The following is a 12,010-nucleotide window of genomic DNA, read 5'->3' as shown; positions in this document are numbered from 1 at the left end:
TTAGAAATACATTAGAGTGTATTTCATGGCATATGTTTTAGATACAAGTTTATACAATTGAAGACATTGATATTGTATGAGATTCAATAGGTTGTTTTAACATCATGGTATATTTCAAAAGTCCAGTCCTCGTTATGCTTTTAATGCAACGTCTTTTCTTTTTTTGAAAGGATAGGTGTTCAGTAGAGGCTTACATTGGCCCCATTAGACTGTGAACGTCTGCACAATATTGGCTGCCTGACAACGCTGTCATTCGCCAAAATTAAAATATAAAGCGAGCGCCGTGTGGAATTTCTGAATGTGAAGGTCTCTGTTTCGAAAGGTATGCCGCGTGCGCATCCACGCACAGCCCCGTTCTGTCCCTGGCACGTCCACGCGTCCACCTTTGATCAATGTCATATCGAGTCAGTTTCATCCGGAAAAAGATGTTTGAGATAAATTACAACCGGAGCGCTGCCTCTATTCCCTCCATCTGGAGCGGCCTGGGCACAGCAATCTGAGATCGACCTGCCAAGCTCTGCCCGCTGTCCAGGAAGTACTCACTGCACTCAAACAAGCAGCCTGGCCTCTCCTGCAATCACTGTAACACAGAGACAGTGCATGATGAGGGAACGTTGTGTTCTATGCAGTGGAGTAACTTTGCTGAAAATGTTGGGGGGGACATGACATCTGAAGAAAAGGTGCCCAAGCCAAATGAATGGGAACAAAATGGTGTGCCATGAAAGTTGGGGGGGACAATCACCCCTGTCCCCCCCTAAAATTACGCCCATGGTTCTATGGACACTTACTGCTGTGTGAGAGCAAGCCAACGATGCCATACCTGGGCACTCGTCAGCTAATGTTTGTGCCAACAGGGTGGCCTATGAGCACTCATACCTGTGTGATCGCTGAGAAGACACAGGCGAATGCTTGAGCCACCAGTGTGGTCTATGAACACTCATCAAGCTGTGTGTGAGAGCGTGTGTGTGTGATTGTGCGCATGTGCTTGTCGCACCGCTGGGTCATCTATACCAACTCTGTGGATGAGGCCAACATTCATATGCTGTGAGCCTCTCACGGATTTCCCTGGACTTCCTGCTTTTCCACCTCATTGCCCGCTTTCAACCCTCACCCTTGAGTCCCAGAGGCAGAGGGCCATTCCATAGCATTGATACTGATGTTCCCCCAGAGGTTCTAGGCTTCTGCTGGATGGTGGGGCATAGGCGTAATCCAAGCATCCTCCTCACCCTGTGTCCCGGGTTAAAGGGATGTTCTCTGGTTTAGTGGACATCATGCAATGCCGGGATAGAGCCCAGTCGCAATGTCTGCCAGCCCACCAAAAATCAGGAGTAACCCCAGCAACCAGGTTGAGTTTCTGTGATGTGTATATGATTGCTCTGATTAGCGGCTCGCCTTCGCACAGGAAGCCCAGCTACCTTTCTCCTCTGCTTCCTCTCCCAACTCCACACACACACACACACACACACACACATATGTGCACTTATATTTACGTTCATGTATTAAATAATAAGGATACCATTTCTACCAGAAATAGTGTACATACGGTACAGCCCAAATGATCGAGGCAATCCCTGAGAAGAGTGTGGTCACAACAAACTTAGTAACCTGCATGACAGTATAGCAGGTGGTGGTGGAGGGGCAGTATAACAGGATCTGGACCATGAACAGTGGCTAGGGTACAGGAACATATAAGATAGGAACTGATGACCTAGAGTCAGAATCAAGTATTTCCCTGTATGTGAACCCTGCAGAGATGGTAAAGGACGCAAGTGACCAGGGGCCTAATTTACAAAAGTGTTTTACAATGGAGCTATCCCATTGAAAAACTCTTTGTAAATCAGGCCCTATGAGTGCTCTCAAGTCTCCCAGTTTTAATATATAAGCGTGAACGGGGCTAAGCCTACCCGCTGCAGTCAAACCTCCATACGGGTGGGAGGCTTTGCACCAGTTATCTGAACTTCACTGGAGATCCAGCATGATGTTGGAATAGTGTCCTTCCAGATTCTGGAATCCAGATACAGATGTTCTCCCATTCTACAACAACCTGGGCCAGTTCCCCACAAATGTGGTGGAAGTACTGCATCTCAACGCCAGTCAACTAAATAAGTGGTCAACCACCAAACGGGGACGCCTGTGGCACGAGTCCTTCATGGACTGGCAAGATCAACCGAGCCAAGGTGTGGGACATTGACCAGGGAAGAAATGGACAACTGTTTGCAGCACCCATGTCACCAATACAAAGTACTCACCCGATACCACACGATTTCTCTCATGCGTCCATCTGTCTTGAAGTTGCACTTGAGCGTGACCGCGTCTCCAACCACTACTGGAGGAACAGGCTCTATGGTGACCGTCAGGTACCCTGTGGACAGAGAGAAAGGCAGCAGGTTACCTGGGGGCGTGGTTATCTCTGACACATTGAGAAACATGAGTGAATATGGGGGCCAAGAGGTGGTGGCGGTACAGTACAGCACCAGTGGGGACCATTCATGTGACCACATATGTATTATGAAGCATGCAGTCCATGGTCTAATCTACCCATATCCTAGGTATGCAGAGCTGCACAGCTTGAGCACCACCATCCATGTCTGCAGGCTGGATCTTTCACTATAACTCACGCTAATCCTGTCTGTACCATAGAACGTGCACCACCTAACACACTCAAGCCAGATTGGTGCCTACCTGCATGCACAGCAAAGCCACCCTAGCCACATCTGCATCATGCGGCCTAAACAGCCAATGTCCAATTTGCGTTATACAAGCAGGACCACACAAGACACACATTTACCATGCATTGTAGACTTCATAGTCTGTCCTGACCCCTTTGCACAACACAGATTGTACCACATATTTAACGCCAACCATTTCTGTATAATGGGGAGTGGCACTGAATATGCTAGAGTAGATGCTCTTGCTAATAGGAATCCACAGTCCTGTACCTTGCTCTCTTTCGATTTTGTTGAATAAATGCTCTCACTGTACTCTTTGATGGAAAGGATAACCACATAATTTGGTAAATGGTGCAACAATTTTTACTTTCAGAGTCATCTGTTATTGTCTTTGTCTGGCTAGTTCTACATGTGAATCACAGCAGTAAACTGCTGTTTCATTTTATTTTCACAAACTTTTCATTTTCCGATAGAAACATATATACTTTTTCATTACAGAATGTGGCATTATGCACCCGTTCCACAGGCAACACGGGCGTGTAACGGCCCGACGGCCTTCGTTAATAACCCGAGCGAAGCGAGGGCGGTTAACATGATACCCGGGCCGTTACCCGTGGTCCTGCCCATGGAAAGAGTGCATAACACCATTAGCACCCCGTGCTACCAAAGCGGTAACCCGGGGCACTAAATAAAAGGATTCTCATTCATTGAATGGGAGGCTGCACGCGTCCCCGTTCAATTAATGAAAATCCTTTGCTAATATGGCTGCCACGGTTGTAGAAGGTGAGCTCCATATGGAGCCCGCTTCTATTACCATGGCGGCATGGAAAAGCGAGAGGTAGTGAAGCTGCTGCTGCGGTGGGCACTGCAACCGCCACAATTAGGTAAGTGGGGCTGGGGAGGAGGGTTGGAGAATAGTTACACAAAAAAAAAGAAACGGGAGGGTGGAAGATGGCACTGTGGGGCAGGGGAGGCAGCCGGTGGGTTCCGTGGAGCGTGGGCTGAAATCAGAGGTTTCATCCCGCGATCCGCGGAACCTGACAGACTAATGAACAATAATGCGTTAGTAATGTGTTCCACTGGCTAAAGCAGGGGTAAAAGGTCTGGCAGCCGAGTTAATGGGGCGAGCGAAGTGAGGGAGGTTAACAAGGCACCGGGACATTTACCCCTGGTAGTCTGTGCAACGCGATACTAACGCTATTAGCACCTGGGGTTACCAAAGCATTTTCAGTCATTGAACGGGTAGTCGCGTGTGTCCCTTTCTATGAATGAAAATACTTTTCTACGTTGGCCACCATAGTTGTAGAAGGCGGAACTTCGTATGGAGCCCCTCTTCTATCTCCATGGTGGCTGGAAAAGTGAAGCTGCTGTGGTGGCGTCAGAGTTCGCCGCCGTAACCATGGGTATGGGGAGGAGGTTTGGAATTGACATTTTTTTTTTAAAGTGAATGGAGGGTGGGGGGAAGATGGCGGGCTGGACCGGGAGTATCAGCCCACGTTTCCAGCTTCCTGGTTGGCTGGCTTCTTCGCCGGGTGCTAATATGTGCTTCAGCACATGTCTGCATGGAATACTCTTTTTAAGATCGATGCTGCAGCTCAATCCCTTCACTTAATCTTCGTGCACGACATGTTCATGGAGCAGGTGCATGGACCATATTTATGAAGTTAACATGTGGTCTCCTTTTCTCGCTTTGATCCACGGTGCCACGTTTTGGAGAGTGAACACCAGTTTTTCAGGCTTGTAGAGATAAAAACTGTTTTGTGGCAAGAACAATTGTGTGGTTGAGAAAATAATGAGATATGAGTGCCGATGGTAACAACCATACTCTAACCACACATAGAGAATAGTCAGTGCATTGCATAATCTACACTAACCACACCTGCATTCATATCATGCTCTAGAATGTAGATACATGTGCAGCCACGCACATGGACTGTATATCCTACTCTAACTACTCTTCAACCAGGGAGCATAAACCATGTGAACTACTCAAACCACATTAAACCAAGTAGCATGAACCACAAAACCTTCTCCAAACCACACCAGTAATAGGGACCATGAACCACATAACCTACTGTGACCATGTCAGTGACAAGGCACACAAACCCCATAACCTACTCCAAACACATTGTTATCAAGGAGTATGAACCACATGGCTTACTCAAACCATAAAGGTAGGATGGGGCATAAACCACCAAACATTTTCTTTCCATGCCAGTACCAAGTACCAAGGAACCTGAACCACATGACCGAATCCCACCACACTGTTATCAAGTTGCATGAACCACATAACTCACTCTAACCATATCAGCACTAAAGAGCATCCACTACATAACCTACTCTAACCACGTCAGTACCAAAGCTCAAGAACTACGTAACCTAGACTAACCACGACAGTAGCAAAGAGCAAGAACTACATAACCTAGTTTAACCACATCAGTACTAAAGAGCAAGAAGTACATAACCTAGTCTAACCACATCAGTACTAAAGAGCATGAACTACATAACATAGTCTAGCCACACTGTTATCAAGGTTCATGAACTACATAACCAAGTCTAACCACATGAGTACTAAAGAGCAAGAAGTACATAACCTAGTCTAACCACACTGTTACCAAGGTGCATGAACTGCATAACCTAGTCTAACCACATCAGTACCATGGAGCAAGAACTACATAACCTAGTCTAACCACATCAGTACCATGGAGCAAGAACTACATCACCAAGTCTGCCCACATCAGTACTAAAGAGCTGTCATGCCTGCGCCATGGGCGCATACATTTACGATCAATATGGACCTTATTTCCCATTTGCGAGGCTTTGGTGCTTTTCTATTTTTCCCAACAAACTACACTTACCACAATGCACTTGGCTATAACCATCTTTTCCGGGCCATTCCTATTCGCCATCTTCGGAACTACAATCGCCAGAAGCCCTAGGGATCTCCTCTGCTTCCACCAGCTCAGGAACAAAGAGGGAGGTGGCCGATTGTCTACAGGTGTGCTTAGCCAGGTGCAACCAATTAGCCTGCCTCTGTGCTGGGCTGGGCGGTATAAAAGCTGCTGCCTGCAGGAGCTCAGTCTCTTGCATTAGGAGTCTTTCCGGCACCTTGTTGCTTTGAGCTACGGATCTTGTATGCGGTTCCTCCTTTCTCCGGCTTTGGATCCAGTGCTCTGCCGGGCTCTCTACTTTGCAGCCGATCACGCTCTGCTGCCTTCCAGCCTCTGCCTTTGCCCTGCCGGGTTCTCTACATTGCAACTGATCACGCTCTGCTGCCTTCCAGCCTCCGCCCTTGCCCTGCCGGGCTCTCTACATTGCAGCCGATCACACTCTGCTGCCTTCCAGCCTCCGCCTTGCCCTGCCGGGCTCTCTACATTGCAGCTGATCACGCTCTACTGCTTTCCAGCCTCAGCCCTTGTCCTCTGGGCTCCCTGCTCTGCAGCCTGCCTCAATCCGGCTGCCTACAGCCCTTGTCCTCTGGGCTCCCTGCTCTGCAGCCTGCCTCACTCCGGCTGCCTACAGCCCTTGTCCTCTGGGCTCCCTGCTCTGCAGCCTGCCTCATTCCGGCTGCCCACAGCCCTTGTCCTCTGGGCTTCCTACCTTGCAGCTGATCACGCTCTGCTGCTTACTACCTACCTTTTTCCGCTGGGTTCTCGGCCTAGCAGCCCTCTACAGTCCTCTGCAACCTTCTACGGTCAGCGGCCCTGCCCCTCAGGGCTCACACCTTGCTGTTCGGCCCTTCTGGGTTCCTTGCTGTGCAGCCTGCTTTACTCCGCTGCCCTAAGCCCTTATAGGCTCTCTACCTTACAGCCCTGCTCCTGTGGGCTTGCTCATCCTGCTTTACTCAGCTGCCCTAAGCCCTTTCCCTCTGGGCTCTCTACCTTACAGCCCTGCTCCTGTGGGCTTGCTCATTACTTTCCTGCTCCTCTGAGCGCTCAACCTTGTTCCTTATTGTTCTCTGCTATCCTATCCTGTTACACGGCTTTCCCTTTATTTCCTTCTGCTAGTTTGCTATCAACTTCCTTTTCCTGGATTTGTCTGTAAGTATCTTCTCTTGTACTGTTCGTAGACCCTTTTGTACAGAGCTTGTCTGTAGGTTACCTTCAGGCAACCTCTGCCCCTTCCCTTGTCTCGTTTCTACGTTACAGACACCCATAGCTGTTGTTCCAAGTCATGAGCAAACAGCGTGGGCCTCTGTTATAGCAAACTGTGCAGAAGGCTAGAGTTTTTCCTAATGTCCGTGGAACACTCTTTCTCTATATCTGCATACACCCCTAGAGGGAATCCATTCTGTTGTACCTTATTCCTTGCTACACTTGACTACTCTTTGTTCTCATTACTTTCAGCTGTGTGTGTACTATTCTGTCCACCTTACTTCGGCACAACCACCTGAAACCCTTCCTGGGTGTCCTGTGCCTATCCTTTCAGGGTGTCATCTCGTGACAGAATGCAAGAGCCAAAAATGTCTTATTCATTAGGCATGAAAGGCACACACAGTCTAAGGATGTTTTCCTTTCGGGTTAAGAAACCTTTACAAAAATCTATTGTTCCCCTTAAGACATCAAACAAAAACATTAGTCTAAAGAACAGTCTTGCTCTAGTAAACAAAGGTTTACAAGCACAGTACTACACTCACTGGCTCGCTGACCCTTCTATGTGTAACTACTATGACATTTGCAACTATGATCCACAGTCTCTATCTGTAGAAGAACTACAGCAAGAACATGAATTCCTGCAGATTTTGTTAGTCCAACCAGTGGAAAACACTCATACGTTTTCTGACATTTCTTCTGACACTGCATTCGACATTCAGCCGGCACACAAATCTGGTATTCCTTTATCCCAGGCTATCCTGTCTCAGGACCAATGTTGTAACACTGCTACAGACAAGGATATTGCACTCAATGTGGGAGACTCTCAACCAGAGTACGCTGTTGCCAAGGTGAGATGCTCAAGATCAGCTTGGCAAGCTTCACAACCTCCCCAGACTGCTGGAAACACTCATTTAACAGGACACGGCATTAAGTATCCTGAGGTTAGTGCACCTGGTACTGGGTACAAAAGACCAATACTGACCATCGGTTGTCTTAATACTTCCCCAGTATCCACTAACCAAAATAACCTTAAGGTCAGTCTTCCTATTGCTACAACCAAATTTTCTGCTACACCAGATTCTAAAGCTTTAGATCAGGCTAACGGTACATACCTGCTTCAAGAACAACTCCTACGCCTTAGAAGACAGACCGAAGATCTCTATGATGACTTTGTTTATATACATAGTAAAAATTTAATGAAGGGACACAAGATTTCAGACCTTCTGACACTATGTCCTACACCTGATATTCTGTCCTTAGAGATCGACATGATAAGGCCTGGAATTGCCATACAGAAAAGAATACAGACTTATACTAAGGAGATGGAAGACCTAAATTTAGCATATGCATCCCTTCTTAAGTCTGACACAGCTCCATTACCTTCAAACCACAGTAACTCAGGTTGTTGTCCAGACAGCAAAAAATTAACTCCTTCGAGGGGCCAAATCACTCACACTGCCATTACACCACAGGACAAGTGTAATCTTCTGATTAGAGATCCTTCTGAGTCAAAGGATTGTTCCACTCTTACCTCTAACTACTGTCCTTTACTCACACTTACAGCCTCTTCTGAAGTGATCAAATCAGAAATGTACACTTCTTCTAAGGGTTCTTATACCCCTGACCCACTTAGCAATCTGAGCACATCAGACTTTGAAGTTCAGCCTTCAGAATTCCTACCCTATCCTGACCCCACATCTGTCATACTGCATGTTACTGTATCTGCTAACCCAATCTCTGATGCTCCTCCTGTTAACACTTCAAATTCTGCTACTGTTGCAGCATCTCTCATCATTCTTTCTGCAGCAGAAGCACCCCCTTCCTCTCTGCCTGCAAGGACAGAACCTGTTGTTGAGTCCGATAACAACTTTTCTTTTAGGACTACAGCTCCGGTTGTTCCTGCTGGTGCCTTTGCAGCACTAAAACTACCAGACTCAACTCTATCAGTCTCAGGTGCGTCACTGCCCACTGGGTCTTCTACGGCACATACACTCTCAGTTGCTACAGCATCGGAACTATCTACAGCCATTCATGTTCTCCCTGCTGCTGTGGTTTTTGAACTTCCTACAAATCATGAAGAACCCTCCACTGTGATTCCTGAAATTTCTGCGGCTAATTTTGACTTAGCCATTGCTGCTTCTGATGCCTTGGAAAACCTTCCTAGAACAACCAACTCTGCTGTACCTCTGGCTCCACCTTCCAACACCTTACTGTTGCCTTTCAAAGCAAGATTTGCCATGGAGTCTGCAGCAGTCTTTCACAGTTCCTCTGAACACACTGTTGGGATTTGTGCTCCAAAGACTTTGTCTTTTTTGAATTCTACCTCAAAGGTTCAGAACATTAATACTGTCTCCGTCCTTCTAGACTCCCACCTAACAACCTTAAACATTATTTGGTGCCTCATGATGTGCCTTTTTGGAATAAGACTCTTTCACGGTGTGACAGACATTCTTCTTGTTGGTCAACTTTCAGGGAGCCTGGAGAGGGTCCTGGAGAGGGGCATACTGTCATGCCTGCGCCATGGGCGCATACATTTACGATCAATATGGACCTTATTTCCCATTTGCGAGGCTTTGGTGCTTTTCTATTTTTCCCAACAAACTACACTTACCACAATGCACTTGGCTATAACCATCTTTTCCTGGCCATTCCTATTCGCCATCTTCGGAGCTACAATCCCCAGAAGCCCTAGGGATCTCCTCTGCTTCCACCAGCTCAGGAACAGAGAGGGAGGTGGCCGATTGTCTACAGGTGTGCTTAGCCAGGTGCAACCAATTAGCCTGCCTCTGTGCTGGGCTGGACGGTATAAAAGCTGCTGCCTGCAGGAGCTCAGTCTCTTGCATTAGGAGTCTTTCCGGCATCTTTCCGGCACCTTCTTGCTTTGAGCTACGGATCTTGTATGCGGTTCCTCCTTTCTCCGGCTTTGGATCCAGTGCCCTGCCGGGCTCTCTACTTTGCAGCCGATCACGCTCTGCTGCCTTCCAGCCTCTGCCTTTGCCCTGCCGGGCTCTCTACATTGCAACTGATCACGCTCTGCTGCCTTCCAGCCTCCGCCCTTGCCCTGCCGGGCTCTCTACATTGCAGCCAATCACACTCTGCTGCCTTCCAGCCTCCGTCCTTGCCCTGCCGGGCTCTCTACATTGCAGCTGATCATGCTCTGCTGCTTTCCAGCCTCAGCCCTTGTCCTCTGGGCTCCCTGCTCTGCAGCCTGCCTCAATCCGGCTGCCTACAGCCCTTGTCCTCTGGGCTCCCTGCTCTGCAGCCTGCCTCAATCCGGCTGCCTACAGCCCTTGTCCTCTGGGCTCCCTGCTCTGCAGCCTGCCTCACTCCGGCTGCCTACAGCCCTTGTCCTCTGGGCTCCCTGCTCTGCAGCCTGCCTCACTCCGGCTGCCTACAGCCCTTGTCCTCCGAGCTCCCTGCTCTGCAGCCTGCCTCACTCCGGCTGCCTACAGCCCTTGTCCTCTGGGCTTCCTACCTTGCAGCTGATCACGCTCCGCTGCTTACTACCTACCTTTTTCCGCTGGGTTCTCGGCCTAGCAGCCCTCTACAGTCCTCTGCAACCTTCTACGGTCAGCGGCCCCGCCCCTCAGGGCGCACACCTTGCTGTTCGGCCCTTCTGGGTTCCTTGCCGTGCAGCCTGCTTTAATCCGCTGCCCTAAGCCCTTTCCCTCTAGGCTCTCTACCTTACAGCCCTGCTCCTGTGGGCTTGCTCATCCTGCTTTACTCAGCTGCCCTAAGCCCTTTCCCTCTGGGCTCTCTACCTTACAGCCCTGCTCCTGTGGGCTTGCTCATTACTTTCCTGCTCCTCTGAGCGCTCAACCTTGTTCCTTACTGTTCTCTGCTATCCTATCCTTTCACACGACTTTCCCTTAATTTCCTTCTGCTAGTTTGCTATCAACTTCCTTTTCCTGGATTTGTCTGTAAGTATCTTCTCTTGTACTGTTCGTAGACCCTTTTGTACAGAGCTTGTCTGTAAGTTACCTTCAGGCAACCTCTGCCCCTTCCCTTGTCTTGTTTCTACGTTACAGACACCCATAGCTGTTGTTCCAAGTCATGAGCAAACAGCGTGGGCCTCTGTTATAGCAAACTGTGCAGAAGGCTAGAGTTTTTCCTAAGGTCCTTGGAACACTCTTTCCCTATATCTGCATAAACCCCCTAGAGGAAATCTATTCTGTTGTACCTTATTCCTTGCTACACTTGACTACTCTTTGTTCTCATTACTTTCAGCTGTGTGTGTACTATTCTGTCCACCTTACTTCGGCACAACGACCTGAAACCCTTCCTGGGTGTCCTGTGCCTCTCCTTTCAGGGTGTCATCTCGTGACAAGAGCAAGAAGTACATAACCTAGTCTAACCACACTGTTATCATTACAACAGGGCTTGTGGAGGTTTACTAGGAGTAAGCCATAACAACAGTGCTGCCCATAACACAACCGGGCCACATCATATCACAGGACTACTTGACACTGCAGCACTGCCCGGGCACCATAAGAGGGCTACATGTCACAATGTAAAAACACGAGATCCTGGATTTTCACAGTGGGCCACACTCATGTCCCCCGGCCTCTGAGCTGCTTATTAATCTGAAGTACCCATTTAGTTAAGATGCAAGAGATAGCATATGCCATACACTGCATGCAGGCAGGGATATGGAGAGAAAACAACGCTCAGCAACCTCCACCTACAAGGTTTGTTCCTGTGGAACGAACAGTCAACCTTTCCGGTTTCGAAACATCTTGCCCATTAAACTATCTACAGATGTTAAGCCCCAAGGACCAATCTGCAACATTGTCCCTTCTCCGACAATGACAATGGGACATTTGAAGGCTATCCTTATGTAGGGCAATGGGTTTATTTCAGTCCATGAGTAATTGGTGCAGCGGGGACTTCTGGACCAATGCTGCCGTCTCACCTGCAGGCGTGAGGATTTAGAAACAGTCCCGGCAGGTCACGTGTCAGGATCCAGCATACTGCCCAAGGGTCTAGGAAACTTCTCGCTATCCTTTGACTGTTTTGGCGGGATTGTGAGAGTTCTCTGGGACATTAGGGAACACTTCTTTAGACCTTGTTGCCAGGAAACCCTGCAGGCTGCATCTGGGACCTCTCACACCGTGTGCCGCGTGTTACCACCCTAGCTCTATGTTGCATCTGACTGGGTGGGATAGTGAGATGCAAAGGTGAATCATCGCTGGATTGGCACTGATCATGTGATCACTGCGAGAAAACAAATCTTAAATACGAAAATGT

General features: G+C 48.5%; 1 protein-coding gene across 1 annotated transcript in view; it reads right to left on the bottom strand.

Moving 5' to 3' along the window:
* The window catches only part of IGSF21 (immunoglobin superfamily member 21), a 2,012,705-nt gene that overhangs the window by 1,360,302 nt on the left and 640,393 nt on the right, over nt 1-12,010 (bottom strand). The window contains exon 2 of the mRNA XM_069610317.1: nt 2,250-2,362. Within this exon, the coding sequence (XP_069466418.1) occupies nt 2,250-2,362 (113 nt within the window). The remainder of the gene's footprint in view (nt 1-2,249; nt 2,363-12,010) is intronic.

This window comes from Ambystoma mexicanum, chromosome 8, assembly GCF_040938575.1.
Source record: "Ambystoma mexicanum isolate Mex_15411 chromosome 8, UKY_AmexF1_1, whole genome shotgun sequence".
Taxonomy (NCBI): Eukaryota; Metazoa; Chordata; class Amphibia; order Caudata; family Ambystomatidae; genus Ambystoma; species Ambystoma mexicanum.
Note: the sequence above shows the minus strand (reverse complement) of the source record. Positions and strands in the feature narration are given on the sequence as shown.